The 26,661-nt window shown below is 38.7% G+C and overlaps 2 protein-coding genes across 2 annotated transcripts; one reads left to right on the top strand and one right to left on the bottom strand.

Annotated features, from left to right (window-relative positions):
• Nucleotides 1-485: 485 nt before the first annotated feature.
• On the top strand, nucleotides 486-8,052 carry GUCD1 (guanylyl cyclase domain containing 1). Its single transcript, XM_035556537.2, has 5 exons — nucleotides 486-628; nucleotides 2,068-2,233; nucleotides 2,976-3,067; nucleotides 4,604-4,845; nucleotides 5,337-8,052. The coding sequence occupies exons 1-5, from the start codon at nucleotides 501-503 to the stop codon at nucleotides 5,426-5,428; spliced, it is 720 nt and encodes a 239-aa protein (XP_035412430.2). The 5' UTR covers nucleotides 486-500; the 3' UTR covers nucleotides 5,429-8,052.
• A 1,160-nt stretch (nucleotides 8,053-9,212) lies between these two features.
• UPB1 (beta-ureidopropionase 1) lies at nucleotides 9,213-25,809 on the bottom strand. Its single transcript, XM_035556568.1, has 10 exons — nucleotides 25,709-25,809; nucleotides 24,913-25,084; nucleotides 23,474-23,561; nucleotides 22,743-22,837; nucleotides 21,370-21,531; nucleotides 17,283-17,452; nucleotides 14,245-14,326; nucleotides 13,387-13,429; nucleotides 11,813-11,967; nucleotides 9,213-9,296 (listed from the first exon to the last, which is right to left on the bottom strand). Exons 1-10 carry the CDS (start codon nucleotides 25,807-25,809, stop codon nucleotides 9,213-9,215), a joined length of 1,152 nt encoding a protein of 383 aa, XP_035412461.1.
• Between the last annotated feature and the right edge of the window lie 852 nt (nucleotides 25,810-26,661).

The raw sequence follows: 26,661 nt of genomic DNA, 5'->3' as shown, positions 1-26,661 counted from the left end.
TTGGCTCATCCCTACAGCAGGCTGTAACTGCGTTAGGGAGCAGTATAAAACTACACCTAGCATTATCCATAGCGTTTATAAATAAAGCTACGTTAAAACTATACCACTACAACTAGCATTATCCGTAGCGTTTTATAAATAAAGCTACATTAAAAGTACCAGCCGACACTGAATGCATTTTATCCCCATCCAGGAACGTAGTTGACCTGACCCTGTATTAACAGAGGTTTTCAAGGGTCTTTTCCAGATCAAAGGTTAGGTAATTTGGAGAAACCTTTTATGATTAACTTACTTTGCTTAACTTTGAAGTAGCAATAACAGCCAAAAACACTTAGAGCCCTTCAAGTCTTAAGGGTGTTTCTGAAACTGAAACCACCACAGTGCCACCTTTAACGGAAATACAAGGGATGTTATTACTATATGTATTCCAGGATCACCCATTCCCAAGTTTCTCCCACTACAGAATGCTGAGGTACAGAAAAGCATTCCTGTATGGGTTGATGCCTTTTACATTTTGCTCACAACGGGGTGTTTTCACTGCAGTTGAATGTGTCCAGCTGAAAGTGCCCATCATCCAGCAGCTGTACCACTGGGACTGTGGGCTGGCCTGCTCCAGGATGGTGCTCCAGTAAGTCACTGGTTTTGTTGGAAGGGGTGGGAAATCCCATCCCGTGGGAGAGGGGGATCAGGAAGGAACATCCAGGGAGAAGGGGCATGCAGAAGCAGCTGTGAGTTTGACTGAGTCATACAAGAACACACATTCTTGGGTGCTCTTGGACAAATACTACTGCCAGGGCCTGGCACAGCCCTCCAGGAGAAGCAAGGGAAAATAGAAACTAAGACAGACTTATGACCTTTTGAGTAATTATTTTGATTGAAAATAATCAGTTCAGCACTGAGTCTAAGAACTTTGCAGGTTGGCATGCTTAAGCTGATAAAAAGTTATCCCTCTTTCCTGTTGTTATAATTCAGGTTTGGTATTTACCACAGCAGATCATGTAATTCCTTTCTGTATTTTCAAGCAATGGGTAGGTTTATCCCAATTTGTGAGTATATACTGCCTCGGTCCTGCTGAGCCCCAAATCTGGGGGATGAACAGTTTTGTTCCAGGAGTAGTTTCAACTTCAAAACAATGCACTGTATTGCCCTCTTTTTTTTTTTTTTTTCTTTTTCGAACCAGTAGCTGTTCTGCTGAACTCCTCTTTCCTTCCACAGAGGAACATGAGCTTAGGTGCAGGAGAAATACCTATTTAGATGTCCACTTAGTAGATATGAAGCAGAAGATTTTCATTTCTCTCCATCCCTTCTACCAAGACGTTAGTCCGTGTGCTGGTAATTTCCCATCTTGACTACTGTAACCTCTGCCTCTTCATTCCCCTTGCCACACCAGTCTGCCCAAAACTCAGCCTCTAAGATTAATCTTCTCACCCTGTTGATCTGACTTTGTTTACCCTGCTTCCTCAATTCCAGTATTATTTTTTTTGCATTTAATTCCATTTGTTTTGACTTCCAGAACTCTTCATTACTGCCCCTCTCCATCCCTTTGCAACATCCCAAACTTTCTCAAGACCATCTCCCCTTTATTGCCTTTTCTGTCATCAGTACCTAAGACGAGCTTCCTTTGAGTATTTGCCAACTTCCTTTGCAGTTCCTCCTTTTGAAATCCATCTATTGTGTGAAGCAAGTTTTAGTCTTTAACACTCCTCTCTGTGTTTGCTCTATTAAGATTGTATGTATAGATTGTAAGCCCTTCAGGACAGAGTTCTGTACTTGCTCAGTATAGCTTGCCTATTGTACAGCATCCCGTATACTTCTAGCGTTATAAAGCAGTTGAGATACTGGTACTTTTCTAATAAAAAGTCAGCAATAAATCCAGTTAAATATTCCCTATTCCATTTCCCTTCCCTTAAATTTGTGGCTCATTTGTGGGATGTTTTTTGGTTATTTCTTAGCCAAGCCCATTGTTTCAGTTTTTCCTTCCTGTGATGTGGAAGCTTGGGCTACAGGACACACTTTGCTTCTCCTAAGATCTGTGCTTCCCTTCCCCTACCTTTACTAACCCCATAGGTACCTGAATCACTTGGACAATGATGAATTTCAGAAAGCCATCCAAGAGCTCCAGTTAACAAAGAGTATCTGGACTATTGACCTGGCCTACCTAATGCGGCACTTCGGTGTTAAGCATAAATTTTGCACCCAGACACTTGGAGTGGACAAGGGCTACAAAAATCAGGTTAGTATTCTTATCTACTGGGAAACAGCAGGCAGTTTTAAAAGGGACTGCTGTGCATCATGCTAGAAAAGCTCTGCTGTGTTACTGATGGTTAACTATAGCTCCTGTAAACAAGGTTTATCTGTTGCCCAAACTGGTATGAATCAGTTCCAAAGGCAAGGCTAGATAAAATCCCATGTATTTCATATCTTTGGTCCCATTATATGAATTTTTAAAAAAAGTTTTTGTGTAGTGTTCTCGAAAGGTTCCAGACTATTCAACAGCCTTGGAGACTGAAGCCCTCTAGCTCTCTTCAGAACAGGTACAGCCCAGGCAGTGGTTGTGCTTCCACACTTTCCCTGCCACCATGCCTCACCCCTGGCCTGGAGGAACCACCTCTAGAGGCCAGTTCAGCCTCCATGTCCGTGGAGAGCTTCTTCAAGGTTGCTACCAAGGGGACCAATGAACACATATAGAAGCAACGGCTTTTCCGATGCAGCCTCCTGCCCAGTAGAAACCAGACAGCCTTCTTTCATGTTGGCAGATGAATAGCCACTGCTTGGAAATTGCAAGAGTAACTGACCAGGAATGAAATTAAACTGGTAATTTAAAGCAGGAATTCTTATTACCAGTGAACTAAGGGAGAGAGCTCTTATCCCATAGCCAGATCTCCAACTTACACAGGCCCTTGCTAGCAGACATTGTAAATGGTGGATTACCTGAGGTGATCATCATTCCAGTTCATAAATTTTGTTATCTCCAGTCATTTTATAGGAAGCACTTTGACACAGAAGAGAACCGAGTGAATCAGCTCTTTGCACAAGCCAAAGCCTGCAAGGTGCTGGTGGAGAAGTGGTAAGCTTGTTGTTCTCTCTTTGCTCTTTGGAGATTGGGGGCTTCATGCTTTTTTTGGAGGCAATGAGCTAAACTTGTGAAAGACAGGCTGAAATCAGACCCACAGCCTTTTTGGTGAATTAGTCTTTTTACTTTATATCTCAAAAGAGTGGATGCAAAGAGTTAATTAAATTCAAGGAACAATAGTCATGACAGAGCGATTAGCAAATGTTGACAGAAGTTGGCTATTATATTTTGATTTTCCATTAAGATTATCCAAGTAGGGATTGCCTACAGAGCTTTAATTGGCCATTGTTCAGTACCATTGTCATTTGAATTAAGGAGAATGCTATGTGGACACACAGCCCATTGTTCCTAGAGCTATGCAAAGATTATAGGTCTCTGTTCCTAGACAGAAGCACAAAGAGAAAGCTGGCATGTGGGAGGATAAAATAAAGAACCTCAGTGAAAGAATTGTAAACCCAGGAAAAGAGGAAAAACTGTAGAATTGTTTAACAACCTATAACCGACAATGATGTTTGTATTCATGGGAAATAACTAATCCATGTTCAGCTTGAGGTGCAGCCCCTTTTATAGCGAAGCTGGTTTGGATCTCTGTCAAAGTGGGGTAGGTGATTAGGAATGAGAAAAGAGAGGGTACCAGGCAGCCACAACATTATTTGAATGCTGCAATGCAACTTCCGTTTAACAGAATTGTTAAGCGTCCTTTTTAACATATACAGAGTCTGTATGGCACCACCTGTTTAACTGGAGCTGTGTCAAGAGAGAAGGGACGGTCAGTCCATCGTGGTTTAGAAATCTTAAGATCGCGTCCTTGATCAAGGCAGGGACAGAATACATGTGTACCTGTGCAGTACTGAGCTTGGGGCACCAAAGGGGAGAGGCAACACTGGGAAAGATTTAAAAAAACAAGTTCAGTCAGGTATGACACACAGCCCTACATCTGAAACACATCCAAGGGATGAGTTCTAATGCATATGGAATACACCATCTGCCTCAGTGAAGGACAGCTTTTAACAGATGAGATTATAGGTTATGTTTAATACCTGCTTTCTGTAAGAGGTACTATAGAAGTACAGCCTCAAAAGAATCAGGTAGTCCAAACTTGCAATTGGGAGATGCATATTCCTGTGTGAAAGAGGCAAATTTGGGCATGCATTAAGTTGGTTAGTGATTACATGATCTTCAGGCGCTCAGTCGATGAAGATTTGGTGCTTCGGAGTTAAGCTTTTCTAAGAGCAGGATAGAATATTTCACTTGTGATTTTCCCACAACAAAAGTCTCTTAAATTACTGAGTAAGTTGCCAACTTCTTTAATACTCTTCTCCCAGGCACCCGATACATTCTGAGATTACATCTATGTTATTGCAGAATCCAGTGCTGTTGCTCTGCACTTCAGGAGCAGCAGTGAGATCAAAAGACCATGAATAGCACAGGTTTTGTTAGGCTTTGTAGCAAAGCCTGGAGGGTTTGGCTTCACTGAATGCCAGTCTCTTTCCTAAACTTGTAAATAAACATGATTTTTTTTTCCTACAGCACAGTAACTGTTCAAGACATCCAAAAACACCTGTCCCAAGGTCACGTAGCCATCGTCCTAGTGAATGCAGTCCTGCTGTTGTGTGATCTTTGCTCAAGTCCTGTCAAATATTGCTGCTTCCTCCCCATCGGACAGAAGTGCTTCTGCAGGAATCCTGACTACCAGGGCCATTTCATTGTGTTGTGTGGCTACAACAAAGCCTCAGGGAGTATTTACTACAACAACCCTGCCTATGCTGACCGTGAGTAGCCTTCTCCTTTTGGGTGGATTCTCAGCCACCTCGTTACTTAACACATCCATAACACAGAGCCATAGCTGGAGTTCCCCTACTAGTGTGCATATATTTCAAGCATAACTAACCAATTTGTCAGAAAGGGTTGTGCTACATGCACGAAGTTATTGCTGCATTCTGTGCTGTGATTTACTTGAGTCATTGAGATACACATTCTAGCAATTTGTTTGGCTTCAAGATGGGCTAGTGAGAGATGCTGCACTGTACCTATGTGCAGAGTATAGCAAGATGACCACTTCGAGACCTATTTACAGCATTACTTGAGTAAGCCCTGCCTTGGAGATGAGAAGATCTACTTGAGCAAGTAAAGCTGTAACACAAGCAACAATAGATCTACTCTATATACAGTACTTTTCTTTGTAGATGCTGCTAGACCCAGAATAGGAGCCTTTCACAGGCGTCTTCTGAGTTTTTACTAACATTTTATTCCTCCTTTACAGGAACATGCTGCACCAGCATCAGTAACTTTGAGGAAGCCAGGACAAGTTACGGCACGGATGAGGATATTCTGTTCATCTACACAGACAGCTGACATCCACACCCGATAATTCTGGTCCTTTCTAGTGCAGCCTGTATGGCAGTTGGCTGCTTGTCTCAGGACACCCCCTGCAGAGACCTTGCTCCTGAATTGCAGTGGGATCTTAAATAAGGGAGGCTTTATGGACATTGATAGGACTATATTGCAATGCTGTCTTTACGTTTTTATTCCCAATGAAATATCTGATTTTACAACGTATGTCACATGTTTTTCTCATTTCTAACACTGCACATTTGACAGCAGTTTCAAAATACAGGCCCTAAGCCTCTTCACTTTAAGCTTATTTTCAAATTAAACACATGAGAAAAAAAAGCACCAAATGTATGAACTTTAACACTTGGTAATACACATGTAGGTTTAAGTAAACAAACCAGAAAAAAATAGAAAATACTTGTTTCTCTCTTTCAAAGCAGCAAGGGCTGATCTTCATCCTAAATTTAGGGATCTGAGGTTCAGCAGGGTATTGTGAAAGGAAGAAATACTAACTTAAACCACTTTCAAATAATGAAAATGCCTTTTGGCTCATCAGTATTTTAGGAATTAAACATTTACTCTAGAAAATCTCCCGTGTACAAAATTCACCTTACAGTTTTAGTATTTATGTCACTGGATTAAGTTTTGAATTGCAGTTATTGGGATTGATCCCTTGCACTACAAACTGCATCTCTTTTGGCTAAATATTTTCAGATGACTGCCCAGAACTCTGTATTACCCCAAATGTTTAAACACTTTTTTGGACATGGGAGTCTTTGTGGCTCTTTGCAAAAAAAAAAACCTCTGAGCATTGTGACATCCATACATGCCAGTTTCTGATGCACCCAATCTAAATATAAACTTATTAAGCAAATACAGAAAATATTCATTCACACACTAATGGTATATATTTTGTTTGTAAATTTACTGACAGGAGAGACTGGATTGCAACTGAAATGCTGAATCATACTTTGAGCCAAACTTTGCTATTGGTATTAATTTAGTGACCATCTAAGAGTTGAAATCAATTAAGAAAATGGGGAATACAGACTTCTCTTTGCTACAGTAAAAAAGACAGAAACTCTAGTTATTCTTATACTTCAGGTGTATTTGGATTAAGTTGAAGTTTTGTTCAGACATTCTGAAGTGAAATTGTTAGCAGCCCATTCATAATCCTTTCATGTGTTACCTGAGTTTATTTACTTTACTGAGGAGCACTGTAAAAGTGTAGGAAATAGCCACCTACTTCAGATTTGTCCATCACAATTGCTTACAACTCTTGGATCTCCAGTCCTGCCTATATTAAAATGGGTAGAAAAAATTGTTAGTACTCACATAAAGCTGACAAAACTTTGTTTTGCACTTAAGACAGAGATCCCACACCTTTGGCATGGTTTTAGAAAAAGAACAGTCCAAGTTCTGGAACTGTGTGGAACAATTAAAGGACATTGTTACTGAGTGGTAGAAATAATAAATAGGAACCTACTTTCAGCGTGATAAAAAAAAATTCTAAGAAAAGACATCTTTTATCAGTTGCTGACTTTCTATAAGACGTGGAAAACATTAAGCAAACAGTAGAATCAAGAGTGCTTCTGTGCACAGAGGCTGAAAAATAATAACAGATGTAAAATGCAGTAGCCTTTGAAAAGTTCTGAACAGAATGACGTGACAAGAAACTTTATGCATCTGATTTTGCGTAGCACTGGTGAAGTTGGAATACATTCTGGCAGTTACATATACAAAATAAATAAAAATCAGGATGTAATTTGTGAGTAGTATAGATAAATACATTAGTAGAAACACAGAAAATGACCGGAGCACAAAATCTACAGTAGATAATGCTTTATGACTCCTCCAAAATAAGTCACCAGAAGGCTACTGCTCTGGGAAATGTTCTGTCCAAGTCCAAATTAATGATGTTTGATTTAGAGAGATCGTATTAGCTATGTTACTAATTAACAGGTATGTAAATTACAGATTGATAAGAGCACTTAGTTTCTTAACCATGGCATTTTCCATTAGGTAGTTCATTCTGTAGCATTGAACTGCCACAGGATTTATTTTTTTAAAGCAGGATTGGTTAGCTAATTAGAAATTCTTAAAAAGACTTGAAAATTTGCCTCCATATGTGAATCTTGAGCTTGTACATAAAACATGGACTTAAGGGCATGCTAAGTGGTCTGAAATGTACAGATGGGGTGTAACATTAAATGTTTGGTGCCCAGGGTTCAAATAGTTAACAGAACTGAAAGATAAAGAACCAAAGCTGTTTAAGTTAATACAGAGAAAACAGGAGTTCCACCCATTGTGACAGGAACTCTTATGGTCAAATGGAATACAGTTATGAGAGATGAAAACACAAGAAAGACGCAGAACCTAAGTCAAAAGAAGACTACGTGATGCAAATTCAGGTTAAACAGAAGCTCACTGGCCAAGTATTCAGAATATCTGCATTTTCTGAAACATTGTTTTCCATGATGTCTATCAAAGTATGCATTCTGAAAATGTGTAATCACTTTGTTTCCTTTGTGATGTCCACAGCAAAGGAAGGGGTATTTTACATGCAGGGATTTTATACATAAATATATTTTTATTTGTAATTAAACCATTCTCAATAAAGGTTTAAAGTCATGGATAACCCTGTAGCATAATGTAGCAGCTGCATTTATTAACTGATTTATTATGAAAAATGTTGGAAAGTCTTTAGATGACGTGTTATATACTTAACTGGAAATGGCACAGCTGAAATTGTAATTCTAGATTTAGTTTTTCTTTTTAGGATGTCAAATATTTGTTTCAGCTATAAATTCATAATCGCCAATCAGTAAGTTGTATTCCTTCTACACTTAAACACCTGCTGCATCACTTGAACTATACAAAACAAACTTTCAGTATACAATAATACAATAGACCAGTCCATGCACTGTTATCTATATTCAACAGCTGTTTTGTGTACTTCATAACCACTGAATATGCTACTGGAGTGCAGCTCCAAGGAAGGGGTGTTCATGACCCCCCATTCCGACTTAATTCCTAATAGCATCCGTGTGGCTTTGTTCACAAAGAAAAAGCATGCAACTGCAACAACCTTGCTGGTGCTTTAGCTAGTGCTTCTATTTCTGCCTCACAACGCAGCACTAAGCTTCTGGAAATGTTAAAAGCATCTGTCTGCAGCACTGCTTTTGGAGCCAGAAAGAGCCCTTCCAAAGCACTGGTCTTACTGTGGTTGTAATACATTGCGTGAAAGGAAATAAAAAGACCCAAAGTGGTCTTGCTTTACAGTACACTCATCTTCAAACAACTAGGACATGTCTGGGACATTACTTAGCTGTAGCAGAACTACGTTAAATGGTTGTTAATAAAAAAATTAAAATGCATGTCTCCTCCCTACATTAAGCATTTGGGTAGACCGTAAAAACTGGAAAGGAGAAGTAAACAAACAATGCAGCACATTAAAAAGCTTATTTAAAAATTCATCTCCTCTGAATTCATCATCTCTATATATCCCTGTGCAAGGTACTGAATAAATTTTGTCGTGATTTTATATCAAAGTATTCCTCAATGAATATAATTCTAGTAAGGAATAAAAATTTGGAATCATTAGTGTAAACTAAAAACAAACAAAAAAAACCAAAGCCACTTTAAAATTACTTTACTTAACACTGTTTTGAACTCTACTATTTAAAATTTGGTTACAGGAAATTAAATTCACAACATGGAAATAACTTGTGATTCGTAGTAAATCTAGCATCCAGTAGTATCTTTTCATTTATTATGTAACATTTGATTGTAATGAGATGACCTCTCACTCTCTGATTATATTGGGTGTAAAATAAGGCTGGACTGCTTCAGTGAGCTTTTTTGCATACATTTCATATCTACCGGTCATCTGGAAAAGAAAATCAAAGCTTCAGTTCTGTTAGCAATGAAAGTACTTCAGTAGAAAATAGCAATATCCACCATTTTGTTGTTTTTGAAGGCTAATTATTTAACTGTCCCAAACAGTAAAATGATAATCCACCCAGTATGCAAGCCCTCCAGTGCCTTACCACAAACTATTGCACTTCCATAAAAGAATTTGCTTTGTGTTGCCTAGAACTAGACTTCTATCTGAAAAAGAGTAAAGTATACTTCCACTCTAAAGAAGTCAAAGTTTAAACTAAACACCTTCCTGCTTCACAGCTGTCCTTCATGTCTGCTCACTAATTACTTAAGGCTGTTTTTGATTTCCTGGATAGCTGAAGGTTGAATGTGAAAACTGCGCTTGCTTTCTTACTCATCAACAAAATTCTCTTGTAAGTCAATTATGTCAATGATAGAAAAGGAGTGTACCTGGAAGTATGTCTTCATATTATGTCCTTGACAACTGATGAACCCTGCTGCCAGCAGTAAGTTTGTGTATGTGTCACTGAGGGTATTTGGGTTACACTCACTTTATCCATTAATAGCACAAACAATTCTCATTGCTTTGGGTGAAACAGTAAGCTAGGACGCTGAAATACAGCACTTTACGCTCTGCTATCCTCTTCCCAAGTGCACAGTCCACAACATTCTGGAAGGTGAACTGCCTCTTTCTTGCCAGCATGTTAATGAAGACAATCTGTTTAACTATTTTGCTGCTGATAAATTTTGCAAAGGTATTCTACTAATGCCCATTTCAGGTGCTGCTGGATGCATATACCACATACTGGAGCAAGATAATAGATTCCTACTTGCTACCGAGGGTTTTCTGCAGTGGATAAATGATGGCTTCCTCATTCCCCTCACATCAAGGAACTACCTCTGTCTTGGCCAGATATAAGAGGAAAAAGAAACAGGCATCCTCTCTCATATAAACAGAAGTCACAGCTGTGCCTTATGTGCCAAAAGACCAACAATAGCAATCTACACCATCAACAGAAAACTCTAAATTGCTGAAAGCACAATGACTGAATACAATGAAACATACCCAATTCTGTTCAAAACAGCTAAAGGTCAGTGTTTTGCTTTTACTGCTTTTTCCCCCCTAATTGATACAATTACTTTTGTTTGGATGCCTGTACTAAGCTGTTACAAGAAATGCTCCTTGTGCTTCTCCTGAATCACTACATCTCTGTTCTGCAAAAAGGGCCTCGGATTTCCGTGGTTAAGCAGAGCTAAATAAATGCCTGCCTGACTCAAAAGACTTGGGATCTCTCAGCAGAATTTAAGTACACTATGTCAACAACCATGTACCTACCATAAACACCTGCAAAATAACAAACGCAACTCTGTACAGAAAAGGACAAAATTATTTTTTGTCTTTAATGCCTATATATAGATTAGCAGCTTTAACAAATAAATTCTGCTCCAGCTAAGAAATGACTGTATTAATTAAAAACTCAACACTGCTTACAAACAATTATTTATTTTAAATACCAATAATAACACTGAAAAACCTACATATACTGTGATAGCTCCCAGCTGGGAACTATTTTTGTTAGGATTCAAATGATGCCAATTCTAAGAGCAAGCAGGAAAGAATTCTGATCTCTACCAGTATTGAGGACAAGAATGAAAGACTTGCCTCTGCAGAAGTGAGCAAGATCTTCTTCATCAAAACCTGTTTTAGAAGTTGCCCTCTTTTCTTTTCTTTTGCTTTGCCCTTTTTGTTGTACCAACAATTTTTTGTGGGACCTATTGTAAACTTGCAGACTAAAAGAAGAAACTAGAGGGCAACTAGAGGACGTGTATTTTTTTTTCCTTTTTATTTTTTTTATTTTTTATTTTTAAATATGGACACTCCACTAAACCAGTATACAATATAGCCACCCTCCACTCACACCCAGTAGTACTGGAACAATTGAAGAGTTATCAAACTGCAGTACCAAGGTGGCAACTGATTAAACCAGCACTGCTGTTGGAGAAACTACACCAAATTACACCCTCAGGACAGATGAGCCAAATTAGCTTTGGCTGAGAATTCAAAAATAATAGTAATGCTTGAACTTTGAATAGTTCGAATTACTTGAATAGTAATGCAGACCCATAAGAATATAAAGAGCTACCATACTATGTCAGATCAAAGGCCCATCATCTTAGCTCAGTTGCAAATGCTTAGGTACATTGCATAAGAAAACCACACACCCCCTAGTAGTCCTCAGAATTTCTGGCAATGAGCACTTAAGGACCAAAGTTTAAGTTTTTCATTTAAAATCCTTTGTCCTAGTTTCCCTGAATTCATCTGTTCCCTTTCTGAATCCATTTATGCCTTTGGCCTCCAGAACATCCTGTTAAATTAGTTCCACAATTTAAGCTTTGGATTGTTGAAGAAAGGCTGCCTTTTAACTGTTTTAACATTATATGACTGTTATGAAAGCTTGTTTGTTCTAATCTCATACATAAACTGTTCTTAGAAACAGGCTGTTTCCATATAATCAGGCTTACCTTAAAGTTCCATTTGTCACTGACTTGCCTGCAAAGATTTAAATCCATCTCTGCCACAAGAAGTCCATCCCAAATTCGAGAGAGTCCTGGGGTCCTACTGCCGTCTGGTGCAGCTACATAACTTGAGCCATAAAAATGGCCCAAGTCATGGTGTGCTTAAAGAAATTTTGCAAACAGCATTACATGCTTTTTAAAATAATTACACAATTTACATGCAGCTTCCCATAATACTTAGTTCAATTTCTTGTGGTTGCTCACTCGATGTGCTTTAAGCAGGATATCATCCTGAGGAGTCACAGCACAACGCTAAGATAACTGCCAGTATGACCATTAGTTACCTTTCATGCACTGTACAGCTTTCACATGTATCAAAGACTAAAAACCACTGCATTGGCTTTTAAATAATGCATTATTATGCTTTCCCATTACTAAGCCTCTGCACTAAAGTGAAGGCCTAAATAAATAAAAAATGAAAGCAGGGATTTAATTGAATGCTAATTGTCAAATCATACATTTCCAAAACAGATGGAGATGCACACATTCAATTCTCAATATAAGATCAGAGGTGAAAGCACAGAGATTTGAGGCAAGAAGAAATCATATGTCTTATTGCACAACTCCAAATTGTGCCAGCAATCAGCCACAAATGCTGATCTATTAAGTAGTGGATACCACTGGCTTTGTTGATGCAGCTGTTACCAACCCCTAGCTTCAAACCTAGCTAAAAAAAAGGGCTCAGGCCCACACCGGATTAAGCCAGAAAGTCACAGTTATCACAGGACAAATTACAGTATTCCAACATATAAGTGAGGAACACACAAACAAATCTTGTGTTTTTTTTTTAATTGTTGAATAATAATTTGTCAAATGGCAGACCATGCACTTAACTTTCAGAATCCATCTTTTCATTCAGGTGTATGAAGAATACCAGTAATTTCATACACTGTCTTCTTTTTCTTATTTACAAATTATAATTGTTATTTGTTTTTGCCTGCAATATTCTCAACCAGTCCTAACTTGACAGTCATGAAAAAAAACAATAGAACTAGCCAGGAAAATTTCTCCATGGAAAACCCTGCTACAGACCTAAATTTTTCACTAGTCATGACTCAGTATTGCCGTTGTCTTTTTCACAAAATTCCAAGCTTTTCTTTAACCTCCAGAATATCTATGAAAAAGGGTGAAATGGTTTGGCTGGTGATGCAGGCTAGTGCTATTAATGTTAATAATCATAAACCTATAAAGAAAATGGGATGCATGCACTGACAACATAGATTAATTTGTGGGATTCCTATCTTCCAGTCTTACAGTACCTCCCCGACTCCAAAGCTCTTAGCCCTCTGCAAGTAAGTAGAAACCTTAGGTAAGAACTTCTCGCGACCACATACCATGGTAGCACCACATCTAACAGGAAGTGCTTCTTCTCTACAACTTACAAAACAGCAGTCTTAGGTATGGCAGTCACTAGCCACCACAGCTGTCTTGGGATACACACTTGTATGAGAGCTATCATTTCTTCCTACTTTACAGAAAACAAATTATTGGCAACCGCTGAATGAGATTTCTGAACATACCTTTTCCACCATCCCCCGAAGTAAAGGCATTTTTGTAATATTCCTGTGAAACAGAAGGAATCCATAGGTGGCAGTATAATTCCATTTCATTCAAGAAATCCTTGCTAGTCTAATATGGAAGTTTATATACACATATTAAGACTACTCTGGCTGTCTAAAGAGAGTCATCAGAGTGGTCTAGTTTCTATGATGGGTAGACAGTAAAACAATACATTTTTGTATCACTGTCTGTTGTTCACCCTCTTTGGGGAACGTGCCTCATCACAACTCTAAAGAAGAGTGCATTTAACTAATCACATTTTTGCAGATCACAGAAGAATCCAAATGTATTCACATAACAGCAAGAACGTGTATGGATATTTGCAAAGAAAAAAATAAAACAAAAACTATAAAAGAACACATATTTAGGATATTTGGACAAATCTGAACGCAAGAATGACCTATGGTGTGCAGTATACATTCTGATTATAGAACTTCAGTGTCCAGGAAGAGGTAGTACCTGGATACCAACAAGAAGTTGTGTACCACTCACTTGAGGATGTTTCATTTTCAGTCTTTCTGGCAAAAAGAATATTAGTTTTGACACAGAAACTGAGGTAATTTGCAAAAGGGGTGGGTGCTTATTACAAAGAAGGAAATTCAAGAATAGGAAACAGCTGCAACAAAAAGTAGGCTGCCAGCAACAATGCAGCTCTCAATCACTGTATTCAATCTCCATCTTCAAATCATATTGAGAACACTAAGAGAAGGTGCTTTACACATTAGAGGAATATATGTGTCCTAGTGCTGTTCATTACCTTGAATTAACTCATGCTACAATACCTAAGTTAAGAACTGAAGTAAAGTGAAAATACCTACCGTTCCCACTCTGTTGATGGGACACGTGAAGCAGTGATTAGCTATGGCAGCATTTCTTGCTTCAATTGGCCACAGTGACTCGCTGCAATACACAACAGAGAAGCAGGTATTCAGTTTGTCTGCTTCAGAGCCAAATTTAGATTATGACTATGGAGCACTGCACGTTTGCTGTCAAGGAAGCCAAAGTTAGACTGACCCTGATCATACAATCAAAATCTCCTCACATATACAGGCAAGTATCATAATTGCTTTCTACTCAAATATAGGTATAACAATTTTATCCGATAACCTGGTAAATATGGATTTGTTTCGGCAAAGGAAAAAAATGTCTCAGGATTTTCAAAACGATTAAAATGTTTTACTACCCAAATCTATGGAATGGATTTACCTATGTGCTTCCAACATTCCTTTCAAAATACCAAACATCATCTGTAGCAAAGCACAAGTTTCCTTTTTTTCCAAAATGATCAAGGAGTAGCTTTTGCAGCAGCAAAAAAAGTTTAATAATAATAATAATAAAGAAAAAAATCCAATTCCACCAAAATGTTCCATTTCTGTTATTTCAACTACAGTTTTCATATCAATTTCCAGTATGTCATTTTTCCATGGTGGGTTGATGAAAAAGAAAGTATGTTTAACAAAAGCTTCCTGAAAACTTCCCAGTAACTATTACACCAGTCACCAAAATTTACATAAAACCAAGAACTGAGAAATGAGAAATAAAACAATTCCTTCTCTTTTGCAAGCCACCTATGTTCCAACAGAGATTTCAATTCTGACTGACGTTTTAAACTGAAACATTCCTGTTTTTATAAAATAATTTGATATACAGGTAATATATACACACTAGTTAATAGGAGGTCTGGAAGTACTCAGAGCTCCAAAACAAAAGTGACACATTTTGTACACTCCTGTGACAGCATGTATCTGCCAGGTTCTGAGCACCAAGACGAGGTTGCAAGTGGCTGGCTGTCATTAACCTCCCAGTCAGCCACAAGAATCTTAAGAGATGGTCACTGGACTGATTGAGAGGACTTGGTTTATTGCTTTTTCTCAGTTGCTTTAAGTCTGGCAGCCAGCTCTGCTAAGAAAAAGTGATTTTATTGAAAAGCTCCTGCAATTACAATTTACAGAAGAAAACAGACAGGAAGAAAAGGCTACAGCCAAGAAGCTACCCCCAGAGACAGTTTTCTACATAGGCCTCAAGAGTACTCTTCCTGCAATAAAAATTATGCGCTTAAAAACAATCAAGTGAAAGCCAATAATTAGGAGAGCCTGAAGCATCCAGAGTACCAATCAAGTGCTGTATGACGACAGGGTAATTTCTATTTGCTCTCCTCTTAATGGGATGTAAGTGGACGAACATCACAAACATCATTCTAGTAGGGATATAAATGCCCCAAAAGCATTGTGCATTCATTGAACCCTTTTCAAAGAACATTTTGAAATGTTACACAACCTAAATAAGATCCAGTCCTTTACATCAAAAATTATTAAAGGCAGTTTCAATGACAGTATATTGAATTCAGCCCACAGTTTCAACTCTTCGGGTTTGTAAATACATAGTTCTCTGCATCAGAACTGGCTGAGGGTATGAAAATTGTATGCCTTCAATCTGTTTTTCACTATTTCTACCGTATTGTAAATGGTCTGTGCCCTCACGATTTTCTAGCTTGTCAGCAACAAATATTGTATGATTACTCTTGATCCTTTTTTTACAGAGACAGAAGAACTCCAAACTGACATTAAATAGAAGACAGGGAGTTGGGGGAAGCCTTAAGTAAATGAAAATGTTTATATATATATATATATATATATATATATATATATATATATATAAAAAATATATATGCTCCTGTTAGCTTCCTAAAAAATCACCTTTGGAGCTGGAAACTCAAAGACAGTTAAGACAACCCAAAATACAGTTTTAACTCACAAAGGAAATGTCCTTGTTCCAAAGAACCCCACAAACCCAGACTTCCCTCCCTTCTACAAAGCTAACTGCTTATGCTGAAAATGGTGGCAACTATTAACACTTATAACCCAGCTTAAACTACTAACACTTCCCAAGTCATATACATGTAAACATCATACACTGCTAGACTTCTGTTATCTGGAGGAAAAAAAAAAAGAAAATAGGAGGAAGAGAGAAAAAAGCACACTTGCTCTCACTTGGTAAGCTGATTAAACTATTTCTACAAGCTTTCTACCTAGAAAAAAGCTTCCCTCCGATAAACGTGGTATGCAGTTATTTTATATCACATTGTAATATTCCAGGCAATACACAGCCCGTGTCAGATCATGCTCTGGAAGCACGGTACATTCAAATGGTATTATATTCGAATGTGACTGATGCTGTCGAGACAGAAAATATTCAAGATCGAATCCACAAATTAATCATTATGAGCTACCTAAGAAGTGTATTTTCTTAGCTGAGTTACTTTTCTTTTTTCTTGCAGGAAATCGAGTCATTAGGGTGCAATTAATATAAATCTATAGTTAATCTCAAGGGAAACAGCTTACCCAGATTTAGCCTAGTTCAGGAGGCCTGATATTCACAAGATTTCCAATAGTAAATTTAATTAAAAAAACAACTTTTCTGAGAAAAGGGTTTATCAGGATAGTTCTGAAGACTACCAGTTGATACCATACTTACGGGCTCCTAGGTGGTGGGTGCATAATCACCTGGTAAGCTAAACGTGAGCATAAATTCCTACGGCCTATCATAAAACAAAAATATTATGTTGACAAATTAAATAAACTTATTAGCTTTCAGAAGACCAGTGGGACGCTGGTTAATTGTGTCTCAGAGACCAAACACCCACAGATGTGCAACTGAAATTCTCGAAGAGATTCAGTGACTGAACAGACTGGTAGCCCAGAACTTCAGAGGGAGAAGAATGCACATTCCTCCATGAAGGCAGAACAAGGAGGTGACATCCCATGTTCCAAGACCTCAGCAAGGTGCCCCTGAAGCCTCACTGAGGGGCTCAGTTAATGGAGAAACTGCAACAGCCCTACAACAGTTTGTATTTCACCTGAGTGTTCCAATAGTGGCTGAAGGGTTAAAGATGATCTCTGCTCCATTCATGCTGTACATGAGCCAGTTCAGAGGGTGATGGCGCCCATAGCAGATGTTCACAGCAATTGTTCCAAACTGTGTCTGAAACACTGGGTGCCCTGTATTTCCTTCCATATAGTAAGTAGACTAGGAAAAAAACAAACAAAGTTTTAAAAATAAATAAATCGAAATCAAAACCAAAGGCAGACCTCTTAAAAAAGAAAGACATTCAACATTGCTTTGACACCTTATTTCCAATTACCCGCTTCAAGTCATGAGACCATAAGCAACAACAGCACTCTTCATTTAGTACACTGCTCTGGTGTAATGAGTATTTAGAAAAAAGAGGCTCTAAGAGAGATCTACTGAGATCAAATTCAAGTCCCTTTCTGCTTCCCTTCATTCATGCTACACCCTAAACACTGTGACTTTCACAAACACTTCTAGTCATATTAGCAACCTCTACAGAAGCTTAAAATCAATCCACAAGTTGCCAAACTTTAGTCACATCTCTTAGTACTTTCACCACATAAGAAAATTCTCCTACGTCATCACAATCCTTTGAAGTCCTATGAATGACAGAGAAGATAAACTGTGTTTAAAGAACAAGGAATTCTCTTACTTTCATCTGTTATGCAATGACATGCAGTAATTGTATAAATACTCTTGGTAATATCAATGTAATATCAATATCTAAGATCGGTTATTTACATTGCCTATATGCCAATTGCTCTAAACTAACAGAAGGTTTGAAAGAACCACCAGGAAAATCACAGGATAAATCCACAGAACACTCCTTTAAGAAACTGGAGCCAATTGTTGGCTTAAAAGATCTCATTTACCATATGCTCTGAACTTCTATCTTATCATATCAAACATTCCTATACAGTTAGAAATGCACTGGTTCCTGTAAAAGGCACTGGTGAAGAGAAGGACAGGACACTTAACAGCTATCAAGAGAGACAAACACGCAGAGATACCCTAAATGAAATCTACAGGAATGGTTCTTCCCAGACACAAGAAAAGGCTGTGTGTGGAGTTACTGACAGTTGCCTGCTTAGTGTGCAGTGGTAGTCAAAAACCCAAGAAAATCTCAGACATCTGAAATGTAACAAAACAATTTTACTTGCTTATAAGAATTCTGTGTGCCCACAGCTTGACTACTATGGACAATTCTAGTCTCTCCATCTCAATGAGGATATACCAGAGATGGAATAAACTAAGGCAACTAAAACGATGAAGGGGATAGAGCAGCTGCTTTGTGAAGAACTAAAAAGGCTGGGTCTCTAATCTGCAGACAGAAAGCTGAGGGTGATTATGAATGAGATTTACAACATCAAAAAAGCAGTTGGTAAGATGAATACAGAAATCCCAGAAGAGCAGCACTAGTCACTGAAGTTACAATCCTGTATCAGTTTTAAACCAAAGTAATTTTTTTTAAGCAGCAGGCAGTGCACTTCTGGAATTTGCTTCCACCAGAGTCTGCAAAGCAGATAGTGTCACCAGGTTTAGAAAGGATTAGGCAAAGTCATTGATAAAAAAATCCACAAACAGATAAGAAACAATCCCTAACGCAATGTCTGTGGATATTGATGGAGTGCAAACATTGCAGATTGGCCAGACTTACTCCTAACAGCATCCCTTTGTGATGACCTCAGAGACAGAAAAGCATTGGACACAATCCACTAGTCTGCCCCAACGGGGTGTGGCTCTTACCAAATAAGAAAGGTGTGCTGTAAAACAATTCCATTTTTATTGAAACTGTCTGTCCATTCTATCAGCTACTGCCCTTAGTGTTGAAAGGAAACTGAATCACATCTGGCCTCACGTAAGCACAGCTACTGTTAGGGAAAAAAGCAGGGCCTCACCTAGATGTAGGAGAATAGCATGATGGAAGTGATAGACACAGCTTTGAAGGGGTTATGTTCTGAAATCAAGAAGAGCTAGAGGTTCAATCTGTCCAGTAAATGTGACAATCTCTTGTTTCGTATTTATTATGAGGTCTCATGAAATCACACAAACCCTTGGGCACAGACTTTATCTCCTTTCATGTCTGTAGGGAGCATACCATGTGGTGGGCACTCACACAACCCTTTTTCAAAACAATTCTGCTGATTTAAGACATTTCAATTTTTTCTTCTATTCTCAGTTTTCTTTTTATTACAATAGGAGAAGAAAAACAAGAATGCAATTGCTTCGGGGAATGCATCCATTCATATTCTTTATTCCCCACCAGAAGTCACAATCATCTCCACAGCAACAAATTGTGAAGCCTCAAGAAGGATTGATTTTTGTTTATTTATATGCCCTCCCACATATGGCTGAATAGGTTATAGAGCAATCTCTTTCCCCTTTCCATTTAGTTCTTACTGATTCATCAAGGATGATTTTAACAAGGCTCCTTTCCCAGTCTCCTCTACAGAGAGGAATCATAAGAAAATAATTTCAAATTAAACCCTTCTTTGGGGGTTAGCTTTGTTGATAAAGGAAAAACAAAAACAAACAAACAAAACAAAAAACATTAAAATAAGAGATGAGCATAATCCTTCCCCTTAGTCTTGGCTGCTTCTAAACTTCCTCTATCAGAACTGCTCAGCTCAAAAGAAAATGGACTTTAATGCTTTTCTAACAAGACTAGCTAAAAAGTGAGAGCAGTTTTAGGTAAATACTGCTTGCTTGTTGTAACAAGATAGATACAAAAAGAGATGTCAAGTCATTACAATGCACTAGAAATATAGATTGCTTTGTGATAATTCAGTAGTTTAGGATTACAGGAACTAACTCATTTTAGGAATTATGCAAAATCCTTAATGAAACTATATTTATACTTCAACACAGAAAAGAAAATATATTTTCTGATTTTTAGGTACCTTTCATTACAGCTTCATAGCTGGAAACAAGAATATTTTTGGAATCTGTTCATACTCCAAAAATCGCTGTCTAGTTACTGTTCTGCTAGCTAAAAGACAGCTCTGATAAAACAATATCAAAAATCAAAGTAATTGATAAAGACTGAGGTCAACACTGGTGACTGACAGACCTATGCCAGAAATCCATTGTGTGGAAACCTATTAATGCCCTCCTCTGAAAAAAACCAAACCAGTCTGATCACGTCTAGGGGACCAGGTCAACTTCCAGAGGTCTCTGGACACGAAGTTTCAAGACAAAAGAGGTGTTTTAACACTACTAAAAAGTCAGTCTTGATTCTGAAGCCTCAGTTTTGTGACTGGACATTCAGACAAGGAACAACAGCAACTGTAAGCATACAGACAATGGCAGTTAGAAGAAATTGCACTGTTAATTACTCACTTTAGCTGTCAAGGAGAGATTAAGTTAAGTAAGACAACGTATTGTGAGCCTTCAGTTAATTTTTAATCCTGATCTTTCTTCTTGTGATAATTCTACGGATGGATAAACCCATTTCAGATCAACCTGTTTTCTTTTGCCTTTACTACCAGTTCAGTTTTTGAAGCTGATTCTAGAGGAAGGCCTAAAAACTGGTGTGGGCTTCAGTGGAAGTAATGTGGTTAGTAAAGAGAGGATACCTTAAAACAACAATTCAGTCAAAAGTATAATGGATTAAAAGTATAATGGAAGGGATTCTACTGAAAGAAACATAAACAAAAGAACTATCATTTCCAAGACAATCTCATGGGGAAACAGAGATCAAGATCACAAATAATGCTCACACATGAACCATGAAACAGACACTCTCCAAATTAAAATAAGTTCAACACGGCAAAAACTGAGCCAATTGTGCACAACTAACACAGCTAAGCTGTGACTTACAGAAATTTATTTTAAAAAGATCCTTGACTCTTTTGTAGTTCCTAAGAGGCAAGGAAGCATTTATGACAAAAGACTGTGCTTTAAGAGTCATCACACTACTCTTGATAAATAAATGTAGTATAATTTTACCTGAGAAAAAGCTATTTGATGCTTAGTGAGCCACATTTTCTAGAAACACATTACATTTCCTGCCAATATGACTCTGATACAATGCATGCTGACAAAAATGAGCTGCAACGTAACACTAGCCTGACAACCACAACGCTGCATCTTACCTCATTGAAATCTCCAACCCTTGGAATGTGATTTTTCCTGCTTTTGCCAAGGATAGCTCCAGAATTAGAAATGACCACTGCAACATTCCACAGAGTTCCTCCGTGTATTTCATCTCGCTCCAGGATTGGAGATATCACAACCATATTGTATTTCTTTGCCAGCTATACAAACGAACACGAGTCCTCTATTATACATAATCCTACAATAATTACTTTCTCTTTCTATTCATAAAGAAGCATTAAAAGAAGTTTTCACCTTGCACATTACTTTGACTCTTATCTAGTGCTAATGCTTAACCCACACTGGCAAGCCAGGACTGCCAGAGTTTCTTTCATCACAGATGGCTGCATCACAGAGAGCTTTCCAGCTGAATCCTGCCGCTGGAACCACAAGTACCAAGGGGCAGAAGCATTCTAACTGCAATGGTCAGGCTACGGAGCTGAACCAAAACTATTCACAGGTATAACGTGAATTCAAAACAAGGAAAATTTCAAATAGTGTTATATTACCTGTTATTATTAAATAACCTAGGTGTAATGTAGCACCTTCTGACTGCCAATTTACTAGCGCATTGTCACCTTTCCTTCAAACTTCTTCTCTTTTATTTCTCCAGATTTCCACAGTGTCACTGACTCCAGTGAGAAGCAACACATACTTGCCCTAAAACAGACTGAAGATATTCAGTCCACAGAACTTTAGTAGCTCAGTGAATACCTGGGAAAATTTGATATCAAACAATCTTGGTTTTTTGAATCACTCTCAAAAGGAAGTCACAGAGGTTCTTTAAAAAAAAAAGTTGCCAAAAGACAAAAATAAAGTTTATCATGCTTACAATCAACAGTATCTGGAAAAAATAAAAGCCATGTAATAACAAATCTCATTGGGTCCAGAAAATAATAATAATAATAATAATAATAATAAAAACATTGTGTCATTTCACAGGGAGATGTGGAAGATTTATGTAAAAGTGTTCTCTGTTCAGAAAAGGCTAGCTATTCATCTCCTCACACTTCATACAAACATTTAATGCTCCACTGTTCTAGGCAAGAAACACCTTTTAAATGGAAATTTAAAATATTTGGATGAGGAATAAACATATAAAATTCAGGTATAGTTAAATAGGCAGTTTCATATACCTAGCATGGTAAAAGGCAGCCTATAAACACAAAGCAGTTTAAATATTGAACACAGTTGTGGTTGCCCAATCCTACTTCATGTTATAATATTTGTCAAAAAAGCTGAAAAATATTTTAGATTATTACAGTTTTCTCAGTGGTACTAGAATACATGAAGAAATCCATGCTAATCAGTAGTAGTTATGAGTTGAGGGAGGGAGCTGGGAAGGGTTAGGCGGGTTGTTTGTTTATTTTACCTCTTGACAGAATTTTGTTGTTGGTCCATCCTCTGCTGACTCAGCAAATTCAGTCCAAGGAAGTTTCTCTCTTGTACAAAAAGCAAAGGGCATGGCTGGAAAACACGAATGCAAGACAATTTACAAGAGTGTTCATGTCACTCAAGAAATACAGAGGTATTTCTGTTTCCACAAATACAGATAAAAAATTAAACACAAATTATTCAACTGTTTTCCTTGTTTACAGCAAAAAGGCTACTTAAACATATTTTTAGCAATGCTGAGGAGTTTTGGACCCACACAGACCAAAGCAGAAGAGAAAGAATGCACTTACTGAAGACAGTCTTATGGGAACTAAAGATACAAAACAAACTCTAGTCACTAGTGTACTCTTTCTGGGAACAACCTGCTTTCCCAGTTCAGGTCTTCATTTTGGCTCTCACCTCCAGATTCCATTTGGCCTTAAATATTCCATTTTAATTACATTTAGATTTTTATTTAAGTATGTGTGTAGAGGAAACAAAGTTTTAGGAGGAACAAAATGAGGAAAGTATCACAAAGGGTGACGTGAAGAAACATGCCTATAAATATCACCATTGTAGCATATACCAGTCTTTAACAAGAACGACTTCATGCAGATATTCTATATAGTTCTGCCAACAGTTTTTGTTTGTTTGTTTGTTTTAGAAAGCAGATCAATAACAGTCAACTGTTATCTTGACAACCTCGAAGGAATCACAGAAAATACTCACTCCATGCCTCCTGGAAACAAACTATGTTGACCCCACACATTGCAGCTACCTCCACAATCTCTTCAATTCGTCTGTGCAGTGCAGCCACCTGATTGTGAGAAGTGTCATGCTATAAAAAAGTTGTGTTCTAACTCACTTGTAAATTAATAGCCTGGTTTTACAAACTTTGTTCACATTAAATTTATCTTGTTCTATACTTAGTCCCATTGCTTTCAGAGGAATACCTCAAGAAGTCATCATTCCCAAGCACTGACAAGAGAATCAAGATCTAAGGAGTTGGGTAATTATTTTTTTTAAAGCATTTAGATAATGAAAATAGAAAGAGACATCTACTAGAATTCTAATTCCATGGTACAACATTTAAATATATGGCACTTCATTGCTGACTGCCTAGTAAACAGCTAAAAGTTATCAGCAAAAAATGTATTTTTGTTGTCCATTGTAAACAACCTGCAGAACAATGCTATGTAAACATGTACTCAAAGCCAAGTGCTCAGAATCGTAAAATAGGAGGTAAGGACAGTCTGTTTCCCCAGTTATCCTCAAATCCTGCTGACACATGTGGATCTTGGACATTCTCTAGAAGTTATTAACTTCAAATTATTTTCTCAATCCCTATGTCCTAAAACCTAAGTAGATTATTACCAAGAAAACCAAAGCAATTATTAACTAGACAAAATGCACTGTTTCAAAGTACCCATTTCTTTGAGCATTCTAGTTACAGATAAGTGTTGCACTTTGTATTGATACTTTCAGGTGTCAATAAAAAATGAATGCAATGCAAGTCAACAGTGACCTACATACTCAACTGTTGTACACTTATTTAGAGAAATGTTACCTACAGACAGTATTTTCTCTTCTTCTTTTTTAACTACTTTAACTTCTCCATATCTGTGTCACCTCAGTGTTTTTTGGTTTTAAAATGTTAAGAGCTGATAGTTACCATGTAATAACATCTGTTTTACTGCTGTACAAAGAATAACGCACACAGCTTTATTAATCCATATTCACTCTATTTTTTTTCTCTATTTTCCTACAAGGGAATATTTTTCAATTCAAACAAGAACTGCACATGTGGTTTCCACAGGTAGCCATCTCTTTTGGTTTCAGGTAATTGACTTCTTTGTTTCATTTTAGAGGCAATAGCTTTTCATTTACAAAATCAGTGACTAAATATTTAGCTTTGGAAAAACTGCAAACAGGCTGGGCAATTCACTACGTAAATGTAACAAGAGAAATGTTTCTGAGAAACAATAAAACCACATGTGTCATTCACGTTTCTTACAGTATGTTGTATTAAGATAGCAACAGGTCCTATGCTGCCAGACAACCAGCAGGCATTTTAGGACAAAGTTGCATCATCAACAACTTGAGTGCTTATTTCCCAACCTGGTAAATGAGGAGGTTCTCGCAAAGGGCCCAGATGCTGGTTTTTGTACCTGCACTGCCACGGCTGTATCTGTGGGAAGTGGAATTTTATTTTGCACCAGTCCTACTCGAACAATACGTGGCCTTCTCAATTGCTCTGGAGCAGCATCAAATCCGTAGCCCTGTAGCTCAAAATCTCTTTCCTGAGCTGCTGATAGAGCAGCATTTGGCAAATTAAGTTTTCTGGATTGAGCAAGAAACAAGAGATATTTCAATATAAGACACTCTCCTCTTCCATGACACAACTGACCAAACTGACCACAGATACCGTCTCCCCCTGCAGAGACACCACCATTTCAAGCTCCCATGCCCCGGTACACAGCTCTCAGATAAGGGCACAGCTGGGCAGTAGCCAGGTCACTGACAAGCCCGCAGCTGCCCTCCACAGCAGCAAACCCTCGGCCTCTTCCCCCAAAGCTGTGACTTCCTGACACAGCTACCTCACTGCAGAACCCAAGGCCACCTGTCTCTTCCCAATTACACATGCCTTCCTATGATCGCCTCTTCCCTTATGGCAGCTTCCTGCTTTTCTGTCTTTCTCAGTCCCCCAAGCCTTGCTGCCCCTCACCCACCTCTCCCCTCAGCTCTTCCACCACCACCCCTCTACTTCCCTGCTTCACAAACTGGGATTATCTCCGCAGCACACCAGTTGTCCCACCTCAGTTTAACTCTGCATCACCCCAGTTATCCCACCACTGCCCAACCCCACATCACCTCAGTTCTCCCACCTCAGCCCAATACCCCCATCACCACAGTTCTCCCACCACCACCCTGCCGCCCCATCCCCCGTCAGGCCCCCAGCCTTACCTCGGCTCGCCGCCATAGAGGATCCGCTTGACCTCGACGAGCTCCGGGGCCGGGATGTGCCGCTCCAGGCACGCCTCCACCGACGGCAGCTCCCCCGCCATGGCGCGGCGCGAGGCGACGCCCGGGGCCGTTGGGCACCGGGACTTCACCCCCGGCGGCCCCGCCCCTTTCTCCTCAGCGCGGCACGGCCGGTGGCGGCCGGGCAGCCCCGACACGGTGGCTGAGGGAGCCTCGGTGCCCCTGGGTGGGGGGACCCGGGCTGGCTGATGCTTCTCCCCCGAGGCTAACCGCGAGACCCTCTGAAGGGTTAAAAGGGGCTCGGATGTGGTCATGGCCGGTCACTTGCAGCTTCTGGAGCAGCTGTGAAGTGATCTAAATAAATAAGGGTCTAAATAAATAAGTGATCTAAAAGCAGAACACCTCTAGGATCTTTTTATGGCAATGCCATTCAACAAAAAAGGGGTAGAAATAGGAAGGAGATCATAAAATGACAGTTGTTTTTTACGGATACGTGTCTTAGTTGCAATGAGACTGATCGCAAGCCAGGATTAAAAAAATAATTTTGCCTTCAACATGGGTTTGAGACCAAGTATCAGAAATCCATACCAAAAATAAAGTTAATTTGTTCTATCCTTTGTCTGACATTAAGACCTAGATGTAAGTGAAGAAAAGTGCATCTGTATTTGGGGTCTGCACATGGCTTGCAGCCACCCTGTTTACACCAGTTGCTCCCGCTGAAGTATCGGCCATGCCTTCTGCTTCAAAATGGTACTGAAATGCAGAGCCTGAGTGCTTCGTTTGAATGAGAAAACCAGTTAGCAAGCCCCCGAATGGCTACACATGTCCAAATATCACCGACTTTAAGCACTGCTTTATGAATCTTCTAGAGGACGTAATGACATTCAGCACTTGTTAGGCATTTCCAGTTAAATATTAAGCCTTTTAAGCTAAAA

This window comes from Cygnus atratus, chromosome 17 (assembly GCF_013377495.2).
Source record: "Cygnus atratus isolate AKBS03 ecotype Queensland, Australia chromosome 17, CAtr_DNAZoo_HiC_assembly, whole genome shotgun sequence".
NCBI classification, from domain to species: domain Eukaryota; kingdom Metazoa; phylum Chordata; class Aves; order Anseriformes; family Anatidae; genus Cygnus; species Cygnus atratus.
The sequence above is the reverse complement of the archived record's forward strand: the minus strand, read 5'-3'. Positions and strand labels throughout refer to the sequence as shown.